The sequence below is a fragment of the Thermobia domestica genome, chromosome 14 (assembly GCF_964235325.1).
Source record: "Thermobia domestica chromosome 14, izTheDome1.hap1.1, whole genome shotgun sequence".
NCBI lineage: Eukaryota > Metazoa > Arthropoda > Insecta > Zygentoma > Lepismatidae > Thermobia > Thermobia domestica.
Window position 1 is genome coordinate 154,987,292 of NC_137467.1, and position 25,037 is coordinate 155,012,328.

Here is a 25,037-nt window from a genome sequence, read left to right on the forward strand (position 1 = left end):
ATTACACATTTCTGCTCGTTGTTACGCATAGAAGTTTGTTATTGTGAAATTGCAGCATGTGCTTTTACGAAGAGTACTACATCAGCATTTTTCTCAGTTGACGGACTTTTAAAGCTCAACTTTACATTTATGTCAAAGACAGTTTCGTAACATATCGATGAGTGTTACATTTTTTCAATCAAGTTTAAGGAAAATGAATCACATTTTAGATGTGGTAATTTGAATGTCGTAAGAAACTAACGAGTCAACGGTATGATGTCATGATCAAAAAATTGCGATACTAGATGTCGTAACGATTGATGTGTAAGGAGAAAAACGTGAATAATGTCACAACCAATCAGATTGTTTCTTACATCACGTTTCGGCTCATGATGAAAGCTGTGTTTTCATTGGTTCTCAGTGATGTCATTGATTCATTTCCTCGTTTCTGATTGGCTGATAGTGTTGTCACTTTATAGTTGAACACGTTTCAGATCTAAATAAAATTCTTAATTTCATTTTCAAATCCTACTTCCACGAAGATCTTGAATGAACGTAGGTGTACCTCTAGTGACAGCGTGACTTTACTCCGTTCCTTGAATTTGAGGTAAGTATCGACTGCGTTTTCTTAATATCAATGGAGTGTTTTTGCATGAGGATAACATTGTTATCACTGTTTTTATTTTAGCATGAAATATTTAGCAAATGGAAGAATAACCCTCACTTACTTGACCGGGGATCGAATTAGGAATCCCACACATTAGAAGTAAGCACGAGAAAATTGTTGATTTTGGTTTAGCGTCCCTTCAGTAGTGGGGTGCTAGGAATACAGCTTAATGTTGAATTTGAGCGCATACTGGGTGTTGAACCCGGGCCACACTCCACACATTAGAAGTAAGCACGAGAAAATTGTTGATTTTGGTTTAGCGTCCCTTCAGTAGTGGGGGCTAGGAATACAACTTAATGTTGAATCTGAGCGCATACTGGGTGTTGAACCCGGGCCAGAGGTGCGTAACGCTAACCACTTGGCTCAGTTTCTGAAAGTTACGATTAACGTAAACAAAGAAACTACGCACGATTTTGTTCCCTACAACGTGCCTTTTAACAGTGAGACGTGGACTTGCAGTTTAATGTGGGATCTGATCTCCCGCCGAGAAACGAATTCGAGTCTTTCTTGCCTTAGCTCGAGAAAAGCAAGCGCATGAGATTTTGTTTTCGTTTCATGTTCGTCATACGTTTTAAAGTTCAGTGTCAGAGGAAAAAATGCTTACTACAATGATTCTCTTAGCACGCTTAGAAAAACAATTTCATTCATTCTTTTTATCACTACAGAAAGTTAGGTCAGTTACATGTTGGTCCCGGGTTTGATTTCCAGTATGACGACAATAAAAATTTTTAACAGTAAAACTATTTGAGATATGATAATTCTTTTAGGATTGATCGTGTAGTCATTTTGATAACGTAGCGATTTTCTGAATTCAATTTTAATTCGTGCTTTTTTTTTCGTTTTAGATATTTGTTTTCTTTGCCTATTCCTTTTTTGCTTACCTTACCTTTTTTCCTATTTGAATATGGCTACTTCTGGCTTTACTGTCTTGCGAGAAATCAATAGACATTATCGGCGTTTTAATCTCGAAGGACGAATGCTGGAAATTCAAATTAATGCTCCGACTAGTGACACAGATATTGTTGAATGGGTTCAGGCCTCCTTTCAACAGATGTTGGATTACTTATTGGAAAATGTCGACGAATTATCGATGGTTGGATTATCGATTTTATCTCACGATGAGAAGAACAAACCGTTTTATTTATCTTTTCGGCGTGCAAGTAATCTGACACTGGAGACTTTATGGGCTTCCTTTGATCGCATTCTTCAAAGTAACGATAGTTTTCTCATGAACGAACCGTTCATTGTACATTTTCATCATGTGGATGTGCCCCGTGGATTTGGATTGGTGCGTCGAGGTCTTTTATCAAACGACGAATTATTAAAATGCAAGAAAGGCATTCTACGAGTAAAAAACACCGACAAGAATTGCTTGGCTTATGCAATTGTGATTGCTATTGGCCTAAAGAAATATAAAGATACAAATCAGAAACTGTACAATCAATATCGCAAACAGCTCAAGTTTGTTGTTATTCCAGACGTACATGAACTTTTGTCTCGATCCTCAGTGAATTTAGATCATGGGGGATCTGTGGAAGAATTGCGACAATTGCAACGTTACTTAACCGATTATAAACTTACCGTATACACCAGCTTTTCCGGAGAAGATATTCTGTATGAAGGGCCTGGTGGCGAAGACAAAATTCCAATCAATTTAATGTGCATCAATTCTCATTATGACATCATCACGTCATTAACGTCGGTTTTTTCTACTAAGTACTATTGTGCTGCATGCCATAAAAAATATGATCATCGTACTGCACACGTCAAGAACTGTTCGGCCATGTGTGAGAAATGTTTGCAGAAACCGCCATGTAGTAAGACCAATACGGAGAAGCAGTGCCTAGAATGCAATCGTGAATTTTATGGTGAAACATGCTATACAAATCATCTAACTGTACCATATCATAAGGGCCAACCAATATGCAAGATGGTGAAACAGTGTGCCAAATGTCTACGCATTTATTCGTTTGTCCATACAGGGGAAAGACAACATCATTGTACTGATTATTTTTGTAATGTGTGCCATAAACACGTTACGTCTACCCATGAATGCTACATGAAGCCTGATACGACTCAATTAAAACCTGGAGTTCCATCAGTGTTACATGCCAAGAAAGCTATGATTGTCTTCTATGATATCGAAGCCACACAGGATACTTTCTTCGATGAAGACACGTTCATTCATAAGCCCAATTTACTGGTGGCCCAACAAGTATGTTACAACTGTGTTCAAGATGAGGATATACATCATCCGTGTGAAGTTTGTGGACAGCGAGAACATATTTTTCAAGATGATCCGATCAATGCCTTTCTTGCGTATTTACGTCAACCACGACCCAACATCAAACTTATTGTATCTTTGGCACATAACTGTAAGGGATATGATGGTCATTTTATTCTTAAATCTTTAGTGGAAGAACATGAATTGAAACCTACTTTGATCTTGAACGGAGCAAAAATTTTAAGCATGAAAGTGAATCACTTATCGTTTATTGACTCCTTAAATTTCATGCCAATGGCTTTAAGTAAATTATCCAAGGCATTTCATTTACCAGCGACCAAAGGATATTTTCCACACTTTTTTAATACTGCTGCAAATCAAACGTATGTGGGAAAATTACCGGACATCCATTATTATGGTGCAGATGAAATGAAAGTGGATGAACGAGAAAAATTCATGACATGGTACAACGAACACCAGAACGATACGTTTATTTTCCAAGAAGAATTGGTAAACTATTGTGTCCAGGACGTCAACGTACTTCGAATGGCTTGTATATCTTTCATGACCACTTTTGAACAAGAAACTCACGTCAATCCTTTCCTGGAGGCTATCACTTTGGCGAGTGCGTGCAATTTAGTATTTCGACGAAATTTCTTAAAACCCAATACTATTAGCATTCTCCCTGCACGTGGATATCGTCACAGAAACAATCAGTCACGGATTGCTTTGCAGTGGCTTGCCTACATGGAAGAAAAAGAGGGTCATTCAATTCAACATGCTGCGAGAGGAAAAGAAGTTTATGTTGCTGGTTTTCATCTGGACGGTTACTACAAAGATCCTGACACTAAAGAGAAACACGTGTATGAATTTGAAGGGTGCAGATTCCACGGCTGTCCTCTATGTGACCCTACAGGCCGTGATCAACCCATTTATGAGAACTCCGAAGAAACAATGAACTATCGCTACGAGAGAACACAGCGTAAAATGAAATTATTACGATCCATGGGATATAAAGTACATGAAATGTGGGAATGTGAATTTCGTCAAGTGTTAAAATCCAATCCAGCATTGGCCTCTTCTTTAAGCACACATCCTTATACTAATAAGACACCATTAAATCCAAGAGACAGCTTCTATGGTGGCCGTGTTAATGCCATTAAATTGTATCACGTCGCAAATGAAAATGAAGGCGAAGAAATAAAATTCTTGGATATCGTCTCCCTGTATCCTTATGTGAATAAATGTGGACGGTATCCAATAGGGCATCCACGAATATATCTACAGGGAGATCCAGAAATGCCCGACATTCAAGATGTCAACGGATTGGTCAAGTTGAAGATTTTGCCTAGCAGAAATGTGTTTCATCCAGTGCTGCCATTTCGTTCAAATAAGAAGTTGTTGTTTCCACTTTGTGCTGCCTGTGCCACAGCATTAAATCAAGATTCTGAATGTACACATTCGGACAGTGAACGAAGCCTAACAGGAACATGGGTGTCCTATGAAATTCAAAAAGCCAATGAACTTGGGTATCAAGTCATTGAAATTTACGAAATTTGGGATTACGACATCACCGTATATGATCCAGAAACCAAGACTGGCGGATTATTCAGCGAATACATTAACACATTTTTGAAATCTAAGCTGGAAGCTTCTGGATGGCCTGCCAATTGCGTCACCGAAGAAGAAAAGCAGCAGTATATTCAAGTGGTACAACAACGGGAAGGCATAACTTTGGATGCAGCAAATATAATGACAAATTCAGCACGTCGTAGTCTTGCAAAACTCTGTTTGAATGCCTTCTGGGGACGACTCGCTATAAGAGACAATTTCAGCCAAACGACCATCATTAACGACCCCAAAGAACTGTATCAGAAATTAACTGCTCCAGACATAAAAGTCAACCAAATTTTACCTGTTAACGATTCGATGTTATACCTTTATTGGCAGTATGAAGATGATGTTCCAGTACAAAATCACAATGCTAATGTTGTCCTTGGAGCATTTACAACGTGTCAAGCTCGTCTGGAACTCTACAAATATTTAGAACTGCTGCAAGAAAGAGTACTATATTTCGATACAGATTCCGTAATATTCACGCAGCGACCATCACAGCCCACAATAGAACCAGAAGTATTTCTTGGTTCAATGTCAAATGAACTGGAATCAATTGGACCAAAAGCATACATTAAAAAATTCGTGTCTGGTGGCCCAAAACAGTACGCCTTGGAAATCTACAACCCCGACACGAAATCAACCAGTTATGTATGCAAAATTCGTGGATTCACACTCAATTATACTGCAAGTCAAAAGCTAAATTTTAACAGTCTGGAGCAAATGATCATAAATCAATCGAGTGAAAAAATCTCCATTAGCACGCCGCACAAAATTTACAGAACCCACGATCATCATCTTGTCACAAAACCTGAAGAAAAGAAGTACAGTTTCAACTATAAAAAACGCCGATTAATACCAGACACATACGAGACATTGCCCTATGGGTATAAAAAAGCCAGAACAGAATAACAGCCATATTTTTCCCTAATCCCACCAACATCACCTCCCAAAGATGGGGCAAAGAATCAACGCAACACGGGACATGCTTCAACGAGGCCACAGCAGAAAAACAAAACTCAGATGACATCACCTTGCAGAAACCCGTGGAGAAAAAAAAAAAAGGAATTCAGGTACGTCACATTTGCGTTTCTTTTCTCACCTCACTCTTTCTCTTGATCAGTTAGTTCGATGTTAATAATCTGTTTTTTCTTCTTTCACAGGAAACAAAATAAATATTACCATGTATATTCATATGTTTTATTTTCTCTTTACAGAATTTGTACCCGTCACCGACACGTCTTCCTTTGAAGAAAAGAAATTCTGTATTCTATTTCACATGCTAAAATAAATGTACAAAAACATGATTCTGTGTTTTTATTTCACATCCTAAAATCAAATTCTTTTTCCTGTACTGCGATTTCAATTTATTTTTTCTGAATCAGTTTACCGATAAAATAAATCAATGTTTTGCGGAAAAAAAATCAAACTAAATTTTTGTTTCAGAAAATTTTTTTGTGTACGAAAAAAAAAACTGATTCAGAAAATTTTTGTGTACGAAAAAAAAATGTTTTCAGAAAAATTTTGTGTGTACGAAAACAAAATTCTGTTTCAGAAATTTTTTTTTGTGTGTACAAAACAAAAACTGTTTCAGAAAATTTTTTATGTACAAACAAAATTCTGTTTCAGAAAAAAATTTTATGTACAAACAAAATTCTGTTTCAGAAAAATTTTTGTGTGCAAAACAAAAATCAGTTTTCGTCACGAAACTGCTCCGACTAAATGAATCGATTCATTCTGATAGTGTTGGCAACACTGGAAAAATTTCGGTAAGTATCGCTCAGACCCTGAGTTACAGCGAACACAACTAGATTCGAACCAGCAACCTTAAATGTCTGATTCATCTCTAAATACAGCCAACTAAACAATAAGATTATGTGTATACGTCAATGCTTTGCACTGAGTCAACAAGGTTTTCTTCAAGGTCAAAAATCGCACACGAAGTAAAAAGATGACAACACAGATCTTCTATCTTTCTATATGAAACATAAACCTAGTATAAACTGCTCGCACTGAAATGTGTAATGTAACATAATCTGTTCATGTTCTTTTTCATACGCGAAACTGTTCGCACTGAATGGAGTACGGCGGCTCAGCGCTTCAATCCACAACGAAGTAAGTTCATGTTTCCTCCTATCATTTTTTCATCATCGTTTCAAGGGGACGTTAAATTTTTCTAACACTAGCACCAAGAATCAAACTCGGGACCATTGCATAGTAATCAACACACGTGTACGATGGCTCAGCGTTTGCCTCTACTGTATGAGGTCCCTGCTTCATTCCTCAGTCAAGTAAGTTCATGTTTCGTCCTATCATTTCTCATCGTTTTCGCGGGGACGTTAAATTCAACATTTCCAAGAATCAAACTCGGGACGATTCCAAGGTATCCATGTTCACCCCTAAAGCGGAACAAAAATGCCCCCTAAAAGGGAACGAGGTGGACCACTGTATCCATGTTCACCCCTAAAGCGGAACAAAATGGCCCCTAAAAGGGAACGAGGTGGACCACCCAAATTTATAGTAATATATATTAGGGTCCAGTACTATGATACCAAATGTTTAAATTTGGCAATTTCTAAAACTTAAGGGGTGGGCCAAAGTATCATTCCCAAAAAAAAAAATCAAGGGGTGCACAAATGTACCTATGTTTCATAATAGGGGATGGACCCCTATACATGACCATATAACCATATAAGGTAATAGGACCTCATCCATTGGAATAAATTAGGTCAAAAAACCAAACACGTGATACAACGTATTGCTTACGTTTATATTTTGGCAATTTTATACCCCTAAAAGGGAACGAGGTAGACCACCCAAATTTATAGTGATCTATATTAGGGTTTTATACTATTATACCAAATGTTTAAATTGGACGATTTCCAAAATTTAAGGGGTGGGCCAAGGTACTCCTCCCAAATTTTTAAAGGGGTGCACAAATATATCCATGTCTTATGAAAGGTAATTGACCCTGTATATGCACATATATCCATATAGGGTAATAACACCTCATCAAAGGGGGGATAATAACACCTCATCCAAGAGGATAAATTAGGTCAAAAAACCACCGAAATTTGAATTTTTTGGCAATTTTTTACCCATGAAAGGGAACGACATAGACACCCAATACTAGTAGAGGTACATAATGTGGTCCTAGGCTACCATACCAAATTTTTAGATTTGGCAATTTCCAAAATTTAAGGGGGGGGTCCTATGTACCCCTGCACCCCTTCGGTAGGTCTACCCATAAAGCCTAACACCACGTGACCCCATGACGTAATGCTAAGGTGTGCGCATGGGTGTATCAAAGGGAACAAAAATAAGGTAAGCTATATATATATATATATATATATATATATATATATATATATATATATATATATATACATCCTATAAGGTAAAAAAAGGAAATAACATTCTTCAAATTTATAACCATAAAAAGAAACAAATAAACTCATACGTGAAACTGCCCCATAAAGGCGGATCGTAAACTATGTAAACTAAAGGGGCCGGGGCGCAAAATTTCAGCGGCGTCACACTCCAGGGGCGCAAAAATTAAAATCAAGTAACACAAAATAAGCTATACATACACCTGTACTCCATCATAAGGTAACAATCTCCAAATTTTATACCGTAAAAGGAACAAAATCAACAACCTACCCCATAAAGGCGAACGGGGGTGTGGCCTAGGGGCGCTAAATTGAAATTATATACCGCAAAGTAAACTATACATACACCTATATTTCATTAAAAAGTAACGATCTCCAAAAATTTTATGCCGTAAAAGAAAACAAAATCAACCCCCCTCGGTAAAACTACCCCATAAAGACGTGGCCTAACACCACGTAACCCATAAAGGCGTGGCCTAACATCACGTAATCCAAAAAAGGCATGGCCTAACATCACGTGACCCTATGACGTCATAACATGTAATCCCAAAAATGGGCGCCGGGCGCCCGGGGCGCAAAATTTTGGCGGCGGGCTCCATGCTCCAGGGCCTAACATCACGTAACCCAAAAAAGGCATGGCCTAACATCACGTGACCCTATGACGTCATAACATGTAACCCCAAAAATGGGCGCCGGGCGCCCGGGGCGCAAAATTTTGGCGGCGGCGGCGGGCACGACGTTCCAGGGGCGGAAAAATTTGCCTCAAGTGGGGCGATTACTACTCTTATTGTCTCAATAATTATTGCGTCATTAGTTATTGTCTCAATAAATATTGCGTCATTAGTTATTGACTGAATAATTGTTGCGTCATTACTTATTGACTCAATAATTATTGCGTCATTAGTTGTTGATTCAACATAATTATCTATATTTATTATCTACTGAATTTAATCAAATCAATTTAATATACAATTTCATATAAATTCCGAAAAAAATAATTCTTTTTAAGTTCGTTCTGGCAATTAAGCATTCTCAACTGGTTAATTAAAAAAAAAAAAAAATTGTTTCATATTTGAACGGTGTAGTTTAAAAGTCTACACTTACTATCACAATGCAGCAGCTCCTTTATGGTATCCAGGTTTTAGATACTTATGCTGATGTGTATTTCTGTAAAAATCCTAAAAATCCAAGAACGATTTTTCTTCTTTAATAATGTTGTGAGTCTCAAACAATAATATGATATTAGATTAATTAATAACTTGTTTCTTTGGTTCCTTTGCAGTCGTAATGGGAGGATCGGCGAAAGAGTGCCGCTTCCACAGAGCCCGAAGTAAAGTCTACCATGAATCCGAATGGGGCGTAAGAGGTCGAGCCTTTGAATGGACGGAGGACAACGATGAATTCTGCCTCAGCCGAGGTTCTCCCAGTCACAAAAGCCAAGACTCTGGCTTCTCAGACTCCGAAGAGCCAGCACAACTTGAAGTGAAACCTCTTGACTTATCTTCTGAACCGGGTTCTCCGACGCATACGTCCACACCGAAATCAGATCCCAGAACTAAGACACGTCGCAGGTGGCTAACGCTTGATCATGTTGATTTGCCCAAATCACAAACCTGTTCTGATTATACAGTTCAGAAGCCTCGAAGCTTGCCCAGAAGTTTGGGAAAGAAGTACGGACGGGCAGTGAATCTTCTAAACTGGTTTAGGTAAGTTTTAATTTTACTTATTTCATCGTATTTGTTACTGTAGTGTCTTCGGGCTCAGAGAATTTCTAGGGTTACCAAGTAATCTAAATTTTGGTTTTGGAAGTTAACGTTGTTTTCAGTGAAATATTATTGGTTTCGTTCATTTGATTTCTAGGGTTGCCAATGAATGATACAAGAGATCGAGCTGTCTCATCTCGAAAAGGTATCGTGAAAGTGAAGTTTGTTTTGGAAAGTGTGTCTTTTCTATCGAAAGGACTCTATTTCGTCTTGTCTTGCAGGCACCGCTGTCTGAGGCCTTTCTTTTTTGGTCTTTACATGTTTTGCTAGTTTCTTATTTCTAGTTATTATTTGCTACATATTTTTTGTTTGTCACTTATTGTCTAGCTTTCTCTTAGGTTTGTGACAATTATTTATTTTGTTTTATTCTATATTTGATCGATATTTATTTCCTTTTCGTGATTGTTAGAGATAATGATATTGTGCTCATATTGGAAGTTATTTTATAAATGACTTTAGCATTATAGCTTTGAAGCAATAAAATACAATATTACTAAACAAGACTAACCAAAGCATCAAATATATTTTAATAAGACTTGTGTAACACTTTCGATAATGTAACATTGCCTTCATCAGGCACGCTCAAACGCCTTCATCAGAATATGCCTGATGAAGGCGAAGTTAAGTTACCGAAACTGTTACAGAAGTATTATTAAAATATATTTGGTGTTGTGTTACAAATGGCCATTGGACTTTTCGTGACGGGGACAAATATCTCAGCGCTGACGTCCTTACTAAACACTCAGTAACAAATTAGTCAATCGAATTTCAGGAAATATTTAATATATTTTCATACTTCGGTATTTTATTTCTTGATATTTCGGAATTATGTATTTTTCGATATTTTGGTATTTTTAAAAAAAATTTCAATATTATTTTATACAAGCGTCAATTACCCGCTTCCCTGGGTTAAAATAAGATAAATTAGTAATATGTTTCGTTAGTCAGCCATTTTTAAATATTACTGAAGCGCGCTCTGATATCGTTCATTTTCGACCATATATATATATATATGGACCTATATAAATATCCCCCTCTCTCCCCCAAATTGCGGGCCTGAATTTGGATTTAAAGGGCATCGCACATCGAAAGTGTCACTGTTCATCTCTGCGGCCCCAAAAATTATAAATTCGACACTAATATCAGTCATTTTCGATCATATATATCCTCTTCTAAGTTGCACCGTCGAAGTGAAGTGAGGTTCAGACCTAGGATGGATTTTATCATCTATGTTGAAAATTTGTTCGAGATCGGTCGGGCGGTTCAAGAGTTAAGTCATAAACATAGTCACTTTCATTTTATTTTATATAAATTTCAGTGTTTGGTATAGAATATGTTGATATTTGATTTTTTTTTTTGATGTTTTGGTATTTCATATTTATTAATATTTCGGTATTTTTTTTAGTATATTTCGATATTTCATACTTTTTGATATTTCAGTATTAGATATTTCTCCATATATCGATATTTTAAAATTTCGAGATATAGATTAAGTTTCGATATTTTATTTGGTGTTAATTCTCGATATCCTCTCCCGATATTGCACATCTGTATCTTCACGTCCATTACTGGTAATGGAGTTTTGAATGTTTATGTGTTATGTGAGATTAAACGGCAGTGCATGAGGTTGAGCCAAATTTAGAAAAAATGCACACACACAATGTACATTTATCTCCTACATGTATCTTACGAAAAGTTTTTAGTATTATTTTATAGCTTTTAAACCACTTAACCTGTAGGTGGAAGAATTTTCTTTTTATTATTTATTCTTCATAATTATAATTAAGTTCATTATCCATAACTATAATCTTCTTCATATTAACTGCGAAGCGTAATAAAAATGTTTCCGGTTTTCTGTACATTGTATTATAATCCGTACATTACGTGAAGAATGTTTGTCTGTCGGCGAGGATGAATTGTGAACGTCCTTGCCTTAAGAACTGTTAATTGTGGAAGTCTCTCAAGGTTGAGTGATGTGTGAAGTATCGTTGAGCATTCTCAGGCTTGGTTCATTGCTCGTTCAACCACGTGTGTTTGTTCGTTCGTGAGGGAAGACACCCACAATGATCTCTGGAATGACTGCGACACTATTCTTGCATCTCTCTCTTATCACAGGGTGGGAAGTTATACAACAATTAACATCCTCTTGGTTATTACTCAAATTTTTAACATTAGGCCTATAGCCGTATCATTATCATTTAACTAGCAGAATACCCGTTCTTCACACGGAGAGAATGCGTTTCATTTTAGACATAAAGGGTTGAATTTACATTTAAACTGCATCGGAAGTGTCACTGTTCGTCTCATCGACCTTGAAAACTATGAATTCGACACTAATATAGGTCATTTTCGATTATTTGTAAATATCTCCTCCTCCGCTAAGATGCACTATCTAAGTAAAATGATAAAAGCCATCTAGGGATGCACGCGAGACGAGACGAGACGAGAAATTGAAAAGTCTCGTCTCGTCTCGCAGCCTCAAATGTTGGTCTCGTCTCGCGTCTCGTCTCGTCTCGCAAATGTGAAGTCTCGTCTCGCGTCTCGCATAAAATTTTGAGTCTCGTCTCGCGTCTCGCGCGAGACTTTCTCGCATGGTCTCGCAGTCTCGCATATATTCTGGGTTAAAATTTTGCAATGTTTTATTCTATGGCTGTTAATGAATGATGATGTGATATTCTGTCCGGAGGCAGATATTTGACCTAAAAGTCCCTTGGCAAGGTGAACCCATGGTGGTTTACCATTGCTTTCCATGGGATGAATGTTCATAACAACCTAAGGAGACGGAACCTAGAGTTCAACATGGTATCCGAACTTGTGTCCACTCCGCTCCAAATTAAAAGAAAAGTTGTGCTGGAATTTGATTGCTGGACCATTAATTTTTGCATAGCATAATTTACAGCAAAACCAGCATAAATTGTTTACTGGATATAACATTGTTTTTCAGCGTAGAGTTCTCCAGCAATATTTTCCAGTATGCCATGCGGGCACATTTTTGCCCCCCAAAAAAGTCTCCAATGTAATTAGGATATAAAGAATATGACGTTTCCGTATATGTTTTTCTGAACTCATTGAACCAAACCCGGATCCTTTTACTATATGTATTTTTTTAAAGCTAGCTAGCTATGGTGTAGCTAGCACCCATTGCGAGGGCTACACCCTCTATTTGGGAAAGAGATTTAACATTATTATGGCGAAAAAAAATGAATTTCTGTTGGGCAAAGAGACATTTATTAACTTTATTAAACACCCATAAGTTTTATTTATTTATTTATTTTTGTTGTACGTGAGGAGGTCCTGTTAGTAACAAGCGGGTTTACTGTGCATGATATGAAGGTGAGATATGGGCCGGTACGTGTGATGTGCTGAGGATACTGATGATGTTATAGTCCGTATGATTTGGAGGTACGGTATATTTCTATAATGCGAAAAGCAGTGAGAGAGGTGTAGACGTATGGTGATGGCTGTGAGTGTAGGGAGCGTCGCTGTAAACGGTTTCAAAAAATAAAGCGTGTTCGCTGTCATACCGTTGAGTTATATATTTAATACGAAGATCTTCAATATGATAAAGGTGAGGAAATGTGATGCGGCCGTACAATTCACGGGTTGGACTTGGTAATTTAATGCGGTAGGCTAGGTGGAGAGCATGTCGTTCCATTATTAACAGCTTTTCGTAATGTTTTGCGCTTGCTGATACCCATGAGGTAAAACCATATGTAAGAACAGGACGGAGGAAGACCTTGTAGGTGTTGATGAGCGTAGAAGAATGGAGACCCCACGTTGTACCTATGAGACATTTAAGTAAATTTAAACTATTTTTGGCTTTGCTTACAACGGTAGCGAGGTGTGGACGCCATGTAAGATGATGATCAAATGTTATACCCAAGTATTTCACTGTCTTTGAGTGCTGTATGGCAGTATCATTGACGGTAAGGGCAAGACGAGCTGGGTTTCGATGAACTCGTGATCGACGTTTTGGTGGAATAAAGACTATGGCCTGAGTTTTGGTAGCGTTTATTGTTAAGCGCCACGTCCGACACCAATCGCTAAAGCGACGGATAGCTTCATTCATCGCATTGTTTATTTGAGAGATAATTTTCGTTAACGCCAGGAAAGCCGTTTCATCGGCGTACTGAAAAGTATGAATGTTTTGCGGTAAGGACGGCATGTCAGCGACATAAAGCAGATACAGCAGTGGGAACAAGGCAGAGCCTTGCGGAACGCCGCTATGAAGAAAAACAGGATAAGAGACACTGTCATTGATGTAGATGTAAGCCAGGCATTTGAAAGAAAATTAAGGATGAAGCGGATGTACGTGATAGGAAGACGGAAAGACAGAAGCTTGAATAAAAGTCCCAGGTGCCATACTTTATCAAATGCCTTTTCGCGATCGAATAAAACTAAACAGGCAGGCTTGGAAGAATTGTAATGATTAGTGATCATGTTGGTGAGGTGAAGTAACTGATCGTTAATACTATATCCTGGTCGGAAACCAGCTTGATGTAAAGGTAGCAAATTTTTCGCTGTTAAGTGAGTGTGAAGTCTTTTGATAAGGATGCATTTCAATATTTTGCTGAAAGTCGGAATTAATTGTATGGGCCTGTAAGATGATACGGAATTTAGTGGTTTGTGTGACTTAGCAAACATGAGTGTTTTGGAAGTCTTCCACTGAGGGGGAAGATAACCTGTGCGGAGAATAAACGTAAATATAGTTGCTAAGAGGTGTAGTAAGGCGAGAGGCGTTTCTTTGACATGACGGTAAGTGATTGAGTCTAGACCAGGGACAGTATTGCGTTTGCGAGCCGTGACGGAGTTGATATCTGTTACAGTGATAGGCGTAGCAAGAGGATGGTCGGGCAAAACATGAGACGTGCTGGGTTGAAGTTCTGGTGAATTTATGTAAAGGTATGTGTGGGATGCCTGCGAGGAATGGCTGCTTCAGACGGCGTGAAAATAGATTGTAGATAGGTTGCGAAGGCGTTTGCTTTTTCTTTATCTGTCTGAAGAGGATTTTCATTTTCTAGGAGAGGATAGGTCTGGCGACCAGTAAGCATGTTGAAACGGTTCCAGTATCTGGATGGGTGTGCATCGTCTCCCAAATTATTACAAGCTTTTATCCATTGACGGAGTTTATATGCTTTAACACAATTGTGAACTGTGCGTTGAAATTGACGATGTAAATGCAATGACTCTAGATTTCCTGTACGTTTGTAATTTCTGTAGAGTGCTCGTGAACGTCTGATAAGTGGTAAATAATGGGGTGGGAGCGTCGGGTGATAACTATGGAATGTACTAGTCGGTATAAAACGGCTGGTAGCGTCATGGAGTGCTGTAGTTATTCTATCCAAAGAATTATGAAGATCTTCCTCCGTTTCTGATAGAGTTGAGTTTGCGAAAATGCTACCAAGGTAATTTCGATATCCTGGCTAGTCGGCTTTGTCGAAGCGCAATGTGGTAATCTGTATGTAAATTTCTTCGTCTTTATTTAACCGGATTTCAACCTTGTCTTTGCCTGCTTCTAGTCCGAGGAATGCTCTAACGTCACAATATCCAAAATTGACACGGGTTGTTCCCTTAGAATAGGTTTTAACCTTCTTTTCAGAACGTTTAAACTCTCTAGCATTAAATTTGTGGAAGCAGCAGAGAAAATATAAAAATACGTTACTTGTGTAGGAGAACAGTGCTGCCATATATTGTCGCCTATCTCCCTTTACACCAGCCACCAAGGAATAATATTACTTGTGTGAACGGACTTGTGGATAACATATACTAATATACTAACCTAAATAACTGATATACAACATAATTATGTTATATACTAATAACAATTATATCAATGGCTCGCCGCAGGGAATAGTGATAATTAATTTTCAACACTTTAGACACTGTCAAGTATGCTATGCACTTACCTTAGTTTCCTTCTTCTGAGGGAAATATATTGTTATATCCTCCTTCCTGCAGCTACTCTTCTGATCTTTGTCGCTGTCGGGGTAGAGAATCGCGTACTCTTTCTTGTGAATATTTTGCAAGTGTTTCTTCACCGCGTTATATTACGAGAATGCATTTTCAATTCTATCTTCTTAGGCTTACATAATTTACAAATAGCCAACTCAGCATTCGTCGCAATTTCAAAGTAATCCTGGAACTTACTTTTACGCCCTGCTGTTTCGGATGGATCAAGACTCGAACCTGCAGAAACAGTACCTGAATCCGTTTCACTTTCAACTGTATCCCCATTTGGCTCTTCTAAAATATCGTCGCCACTATCAAGATTTACACGTTTTGGTCGTTTCTTTGAAGGATGATTTTCCATTATAAAGATGAGTTTATATCACCAAAAGCGCTTGTAGACAATAAAAGAACTCTTCACAACACAATACGACCCAATTCTTTTGGTTCGTTCGCTCTTATAGCAATGTTGCATTATCGCATTTTATCAACTTTCGCTTTCAACTTATATAGTGTTGCCATATCTAGAAAATAAAATTACTGACAGATATAGGGCCATTCCTACTATCTCTCACCAAACCTATAGGGCCATACTACCAAACCAGTATTTGAAATAAACTTCCGAACTAGAGGGGGATGTTTTTGATAAATATATAGAAAAAAATACTTATTCCATGTAAAAATATTATGTTATTTCTGCGAGCCAGACCGGGGATACACTTTAACAAGAGGGGATTTCCCCGCCATCCCCCAACATTAATCGCTAGCAGTAATGTGAAAAAGACAGAAACAACAGAAATATCACATTTCGCAGCAATAGGGAGTCTTATTCGCTTTTCAGACCAAAAACAGAAGTTCAGGTATTCGTGCGCGCCCGCGTGTATGTGTTTGTGTCGCAAAATAAAGTCCTAAATCGATGCTGTAATAAATTTCCAATTTACAAAGCTTTTCTTTTTTAATGATGTTTAGAAACTAAAGAAGGCTTTAATTCTGAAAATCAACCTTGAATAATAATAAATCTAATAAAATGTCTATTGCCCCAGTCACTTTTTTGTTACTGGAGACATTAACGCTGAACTTAGAAAACTCAATAAATTGTAAAATCACTAAATATACAATTAAATGTAATTCATAAATGTTGCGAGACTGCGAGAAGTCTCGCGAGACTTCTCGTGCGAGACTTAACAGAGTCTCGTCTCGCGTCTCGTCTCGCATGGTTTAGTCTCGTCTCGCGTCTCGCATAAAATTTTGAGTCTCGTCTCGTGTCTCGTCTCGCATTTGCGAGACGAGACGCGAGACGAGACGAGACTTCTCGCGTCTCGCGTGCATCCCTAAAGCCATCCCAGGCCTGAACCTCATCTATGTTGAAAATTTGATCCAGATTGATCGTGTGGTTCAAAAAGTATGAAGTTTTATTTTAGTCACTTTTATTTTCTATATTTTATGTATATATATATATATATATATATATATATATATATATATAAACAACACCGACAGCGTTTGGGAGATGATTCCTGACACCAAGATAAGACAAAATAGTATAGACCAACCCGGGTGCAGAAATACTTCTTTTCGGAGTTATAGGTTGCCGAAAACATGAAAAATGAACTTTAAAGGTCCATAGCTAAAAGAAACTATGGGACCTACCGTAGTCGGGGTCAATACTTCACTTATTAATTAGTATCTGCCTTATCCAAAAATTCATGTTTCAGAATCCTGCGATACTTCCGCAATAACTTTTACAGAGGGAGTTTGGCTATGGGCATATAATTTGAAGTAGTCACCAACTACCTGGTGGAGGATTATGTTTTCCTGGTGGACTTGAACGTAATTGAGCAGCTGTGGTCCGTTTTGGAGACACGGATCTGGCGCAGAGTTCCGTTTTCATCCACTCTCACGAAACTGAGTGACGCACTTTATACGGAATAGTATAATATTCCGCTTGTTACATTCACGACCTCTATGAATCCATTCCATGTTACATTGAGGGATGTTCTGAGGGCGAAAGACGGTCCAACGCAATATTAATCTGGTAAATTGCACTTGTTTCTAGGTGTTTCCACTAAATTGATTAATACCTGTATATATGGTCAGATTTTCATGAGTATAAAGTCCTAAACGATTCTTGCCTTTAGTTCATTTTAAACAAAGTGCGAATGAAAAAAGGGAAATATTTATATATAAAAATGAAATAACTCTTGAACCACCTGACCGATCTCCCTTAGATTTTCAAACATAGATGAGGTTCGAGCCTGGGATGGTTTTTATTATTTCACTTTGACGGTGTAACTCAGGGGAGAGAGAGTTGGGAAATATTTAAAAATGATCGAAAATTACCGATTTTAGTGTCGAATCCATAGATTTCAGGGTTGCTGAGACGAACAGTGACACTTCCGATGCCGTTTAAATCCAAATTCATCCCTCTATGTCCAAAATGAAACGTATTATCTCCTTGCGAAGAACGGATATTCTGCTAGCATATTATTAATAATAAAAAACAAGTTTTATAACGAACAGTAGTGGGCGATATCTTCTAGTGATCATCTTAAAGTTTGATATTTGAAGGATTATTCGTGATTGCTATTGCATTAAAAACAGTTTAGTAGCACAAAGTATTTGTCAATCTCTCTCATATTTTTCAGTATGTTAGTGACAGTGTAGCCACTACTGAGAAGGGGCCGCTGTTGGGCCAAAGTTTTGAGTAGGGTCCTGGTCCCGATCCTCCCCTCCCCCCATGTACCTCCATCACTGATGTTCCAGAATAAAAACATCCAGAAATTAGTCTAATAATATTTTTGTGTGTAGAAAAATTTCCAACCCTTAATCTGTATCTAGCAATTTCCTCTCCTGGTGGTTTTCCAGCAAAACAACTCACGACTTATTATTAACAAGACATGCCTACCTGACGAGCTAAGGACCCTCCTGCTGTTGGGTGTTTAATATCAAGCCATGGCTTTTATAGCTAATTTTATGATACTTAACCACGATAAGTTTTTTCCCCTTAAAAAAAAGTTTGTACTACTCAGGAAGAAGAAAGAAAAAAAGTTATTTCTCGTCAAATTTACACAATCTTGCATATCAATACTTTTGACCCCAAGGGGTCGCGGGTTCAAATTTTGCTCCTTGACCTCGAAGAGTGAAAAAAAAAAGAATATGCAAAATGACTTCCGGATTGTTTATTTTATTTTATTTTTTTAGTGGTTGTTTTGACTTAACTCTTTATTCCGAGGTGTTAAATATTTTTCGTTGTTGAATACTTAACAAGAAGAACGGTCCTGTTACGTGTCAAACAAGGTGAGAACCTTCGCCTCTGAAAACAGATAACTTTGTAAAAAGATTTGTTTTTGATCTTCTACCTCATTTGTTTTCTGAATCTGCTTTAGGATTTGCCATATGTTGACAGCCATATGGAGTTTACGTATTTGGTTTCTGGTAGAACTTTAAAAAACAAACAAACAAAAAAGATTCGTACATAGCAGTTAAAGAAAGAGAAACGGTGGATTATATTCCGCTTCATACAGAAACTAACTCAATCAAATATCGCAATTAATTAACATTTCACTTTATTTATTAAATTTTTACATACGCAGGATGAACACGTAGTCAATATATGAGTCAATGAAAAAGCACTAACTAGCTAACTACTCTATGGCCTATGAAACCCAAGGGTTCATTGCCACTTTCACAAGAGCTCTCCATTGACTCCTATCCTGAGCCGAGCTCCTTCGTGGCTAAACGGTTAGCGTACGCGCCTTTAGTCAGACACCCAGGTTCGATTCCCGGCGGGAACTCGTGCTTCAGATTCCACGTAAATCAGTAGGTTCCGTCTCATATAGCCTCGCTGCTGAAAGGGACAAACTCAAAATCAATTCAACTCCCCATCCTTAGCCAACTGGATCCAGTTTCTAATTTCTATTCCTATATATGTAATATCCATCTTAATATTGTCCTCCCATTTGCGCCTAGGTCTTCCTAATGGTATTTTTCCAATTGGGTTTCAAGTAAAAGTTTTGAAAGCGATCCTAGTTTCTTCCGTATTGGCTATATAATCTATCTACCGAGCTACCTGAGTCTTCTGGACTTAATGACCCCAACAGTGTTAGGTAAACCGTTTAAGTTATGTAATTCCTCGTTATGAAATTTTCGCTATTCCCTATTCTCGTCTCCGCTTGGATCCGAATATTTGCCTGATGATTTTATTTTCAAATACTTTCAGTTTGCGTTCTCCTCTCGAAGTAAGCGACCATATTTTGTAACAACATAATACAACAGGCATAATTATCGTTCTGTGTGTTTTAACCTTCAAATTCCTCTTGTATTAACCTTGTCAAATTCGTAAATACAAAACATTTTGAATTGAATAATATGGTGAATCTCTGCTTTTAACCGACATTTAATTTCTCCGCGCATTTAATTTTGGTCGGTTAATGTTGATCCTAGATATTTAAAAGTATCCACTCTGTCGAAAGCATTGTTTGATATTTCAACATATATATAATTTACACAGTATCACGGTCACTGCGAGTTTCCATGTACACTTCACATCAATAATATTGCGACAGCAAACGCCGTGCAGGTAGGCCACCCAAATAACACCTTCTTACCCATATATCGTGTCTGGTAAAGAGACCTCCCTTTTCTCTCTTCGCTTCGCCTCTCGCATACTAAAGTCAGCAAACAACATGAGCGCAATTCTATTTTTTTAAAAGACAGGTATTAGTATCTATGAAATACGAAATATATCTATAAAAAACGAGACGAAACAAAATTCATAAAGTGATGAACGAACCCACAATGAAAGACTGAAACCGATGGATGTCTATTAGACAGAGATACAAAAGTGAGACAGACAGAGAAAAGGGAAAAATAATAAGAAGAAAGAGAGCACGAATAAAAATATGGAATTTAAATGTAATAAAAAAAAGATTTGTTTCAGGGCGATTCGAATATATAAAGGATGCGTGAAAAATGCATTAAGTAACTTTCAAAAGGACGACCAAATTTGGTGGTCAAATTAAATACTCAATTTCCAGTGGAACTGTAGAACTCTGAGAACATCTAGGATGTCAAAATATAGCCACACATGTTTGTATGCGCGTGGTTCGGTTGCAAATTCAGTAGTGCGCATTGAATGTAGTGATCCGAAACCCAGGAGGTAGCTTAAATCATCCCGTCCATTCCAGACTACTAATGCAAACAGAACAAAAAATTGAATTAGTGCTATTTTTCTGCTAAATGTCTATCAGAAAGGGCCAATGTTAAGTCCAAACTGTATCGCAATTAAAAGTTACAAATGTTCGAAAACAAAACGGGTAGAGTGCTTACTTCTGGTACGTGGGATACCTGGTTCGATACCCGGCCAAGTAAGTTTGTGGTGGACAACATCGTGTCTGTGGGTTTTCTCGGGGTACTCCAGTTACCTCCCAATTTCTCATTCCACTAAGTCTTTCATCTTCATTTGCCTTAATAATCGTTTCCCTTAGCCTAAAGGGCATAATCGTGGGACGTTAAACTGAAATATTTCATCTTCTAACTTCTAACTAAAATGAAAGTAACGGGAAAATGGAAGAATTAAATGAACTCATAAGAAAAGTAACCAACTTCAAAACGCACTAAAAAAGGAGAAAATAAAAAAAAACAGCTAAAAAACAGAAAATAATAAAAGCGTTTAATATTATAAAACAATTGATTACTAGTATCTACAAAAATATTAAAGTTTGTGTGAAATCAAATAAATTAATGACTCATAAAATTGCTATCCAAAGAAATTTTATATTAGGCACTAATTTGTTAATAGAGAATAGTAATAAATTATTCTGGTCTTGAGCGCATTATTACGAGGAATGATCGAAAAGTAAGGTTATAAGGATTATATTTCTGGAGTTGTGTGTGTTATTAAAGGCATGAGGAGTGTGCGGTAATTTTAATACACGGAGTTGGTAACTGTGCAGCTTCAGCAACCCGCCACCTACAGCGCTAGTTGTAGATAGACACAAATGACGACTAGAATTCACCGGCAGCTGGTAGAGATCTCGTCAACGTGTCGCAAAATGGTAGCGTCATCATCTTCCTTCACGACAACGCACACAGGCCAGAAAACCAACACGCTGTTGAAACGGTTTCGCTGGGACATCATCGACCACCCTCCGTACAGTCTAGACCTTACTCCAAACGACTTTCACCTGTTCCCACGCGTGAAGGAGAACCTCAGAGGCCGTCGCTTTGCTTCAGACGAGGAGGTGAAACACTTCGTGACAACGTGGTTGAACATGCAACGACAGGATTTTTTATCAGAAGGGAATCTTCAAACTCATTCCACAGTGCCACAAGTACCTCAACCGATTTGGAGCGTATGCCAAAAAAAAAACCTAATGTATATACTCAGTGGCGGATCCAAGGGGAGGGCTATAGGGGCTATAACCCCCCCCTTGACGCTCAGTTATACACTAGATAAAATGGGTTTCAATCCTGCTTTACACTGGAGAAAACGACAAAATATGGTTTAGCCCCTCCCTTGATCATATCCTGGATCCGCCCCTGTATATACTATCTGTTGGCTGTATTGATTGTATGAAATAATATATACCCGTTTCGCTGTAGGCTTTGTAACCTTATTTTCTGATCAACCCTCGTATTATTTTCTGCTTTTAAGCGCTTTAATTTCTTTGTTTTTTTAGCGCTTTTGTTTAAATCAGTTAATATTGTTACTATTATTATTTTAGTTTTTATTCTTCGATTTTAATCTACCTTATAGATAGGGATGCGCACGAGACGAGTCGAGACAGGATTTTCCTTACAAAATTCGAGTCGAGACACGGCTCTTCCAATAGAGAAATGTACATTTTTCGAGTCGAGACATCACTTTTACAGCACATTTTCGAGACGAGGACAGCCAAAAATCTTGTCTCGTGCGCATCCCTAATTATAGAAGTGAATATTTCTCTTTGTAAAAAAGCGCCCCACATTCATTTTTGAATAGCCGTCACTGATACAGTGCTGACCAAGTGAAGAAGGAAAAGCATGAAATAATCTTTGCATCTTCTGTTTTATTAGTAGTAGTCTTATTCTGGATAGAAAATAAAAACAAAAAAAAAGTACCGGTACTTCACTTGGAGACACGCACAGCGCCAGTTGTTAATTTATTACTTAGGTAATCAAATATTACAGCTAGAACCATCCACAATGTGTTATTTGTAGTGTATGGTTGTGGGTTGTGCATTATGGGGAGATCCATTTCCACCTTGTCTTAACTACCTTTGGCGTTAAAAACAAAGGCACGAATGAAGCATCAGCTTCACAAAAGTTACTGAAGCATTTTAAGAGTTTGTAAACAACCCAAGACGAAGACAAAAAAAAAAAAAAAAAAAAAACCTAACTAACTTTGCATGTATTTATTTGCGTTATGTGGTATTCATGAGCATGAATACAGAGCCACCTGTATGTGTGGGATTAAGCTTTTAAGCAAACATGTCTTAGGGTAAATTTGTCAAGTATGGAACACGCGTTTCTTTGTCCAAGGCGACATACGATCTAACATGCTTCTTTTAAACTAAGTTTATCACATATGTTTAGAGAAGAAAGGGAAGAAAAGTATACAAACAAAATTTGCAAGTAAAGTTTTTTTTTTTTTTAAAAAAAAAAAAGAATGAAATAAACAAGCGTGTTCATGAATTAACAAGGTTCTTCAGTATCAAAATTCATCAAAATAGCTGCGTGTGGGCTTTTTTTTTAAAAAAAAAAAAAAAACGTGTATTCTTTTCTGCTTGAAAGAAGTAATCAATATTTGTTAAAAGGTTTTAGTTACTAGTATTTCCAAATTGAATACAAGTTTTTAACACTTTCTTTCTTTTCAGAGGAGGTGGAGTTGTTGGAGAAATAGATACTCCATTAAGAAACAACACACTGTCTTTGTTGTAGAATAACGAAACAAAAGATGCGCACGTGATTTTCTTTCTTTTGTATTTCTTTACAGTGTTCTTATACATTTGTACGAAAATTGTTTGTTGCTGTTTTTATTGTGTTTAATGTCCCACGATATGTACCGAGGCGATGATGATAATGGATGAAGTGCTGGAATGAAAAAAAATTCGGGGAAGCGGGATAACTTCCGAGAAAATTCACGCATAAGGTGTTTGTCCACCACAAAGCATACTTGGTGCGAGCTGGAATCGAATCAGGTACCTTCACACATCAGAAATGGGCGCTCTAAGTACGGAAATCATGTGGATCTAAATGAGTTGATTTTTTTCTAGTTTAACGTCCCTTTCAGCAGCGAGGCGGGACCTACTGATTAACCTGGAATCCGAACCACATGAGCTCCCGCCGGGAATCGAACCCGTGTGTCCGACGTTAAAGGTACGTACGCTAATCGCTTAACCCACAAAAAGGATCTCACCAGAGATTTGGGTACGCAATTTTTTGATTGATTCGATTTTAAAGTCCGTTTCAGCAGCGAGGATATATGATACGTGGACTTACAGCTTAATGTGGAATCTGAACCACATGAGCTCCCACCGGGAATCGAACCCGGGTCTCTCACGCCAAAAGTGACTGCGCTAACCCGTTAACCATGAGAGAGCTCTATACTCAAGTTGTCAAAATATAGATATTAAATGTTTTAAACTTGATTGAATTGTTATGAATATTGTCGCTCCTTTACAAAAAACACATTGGAAGTATAAAGGATATGTGATGTCATTAGTGATGCCCACGAGACGAGACGAGACGAGAAATGTTCTTTTCCGGTCTGGTATCTTAATTTAGTTTTTGAAGTCTTGCCTCGTCTCTATTGTCGAATAATTATTTCTCGTCTCGCTTATTTTGAAGAAATATGTACCCTGATTTTTTTTTTAATATCCAGAAGCTATCAGAAACCATCCGCGTCACGAGAGGTCTACAAAGGGTGTGATATAACAACATTCAAACCATATTTAATTATTATTGGATTATATTTTGTAATGATTTGCGTGATAAAAGCTCTTCAATGTGTTGATACAATCACTTTATAGTTTTTATATTATGAATCGTGTAATACTAAAACATTGATTGAGATCTAGGACTTCAGTAAACTATACAGGGTGGTTCGGAAGTGGGCGTACCCCCCTTTAGTTTCAACAGTATAGTGTTAGTTATGGTAGAATGTCTGTACACAGTTACCTTGAAGTCTTAAGAATCATAAACATCGGTATGATCACCATTTATGTCGTAACACAGCTGAATTCTGCGCTAAGTTCTCGCAGATGTTTTGCGGAGATACTCCGGGGTCACGAGGGTGAAGACGTGTTCCACAGCTGCTCGTAATTCGTGCGTTGTGTGATATCGAGTGTTTCTTACTTGTTGCTTTATGAAACCCCAGAGAGCATTGTCTGGTGTCTTCAGATCGGGACTTCTTGGAGGCCAGGCAAAGGGAGCTGGTGAAGATGTACAACCTCTTCCAATCCACACATTGTTGA

The 25,037-nt window shown here is 37.7% G+C and overlaps 1 protein-coding gene across 4 annotated transcripts in view; it reads left to right on the plus strand.

Moving 5' to 3' along the window:
• Positions 1-25,037, plus strand: part of insc (spindle orientation adaptor protein inscuteable) — a 231,632-nt gene that overhangs the window by 174,539 nt on the left and 32,056 nt on the right. For all 4 annotated transcript variants that reach the window (XM_081739080.1, XM_081739078.1, XM_081739081.1 and 1 more), the window contains one exon: positions 9,156-9,579. In XM_081739080.1, coding sequence (XP_081595206.1) covers positions 9,161-9,579 — 419 coding nt within the window. In that variant the 5' untranslated portion in view covers positions 9,156-9,160. The remainder of the gene's footprint in view (positions 1-9,155; positions 9,580-25,037) is intronic.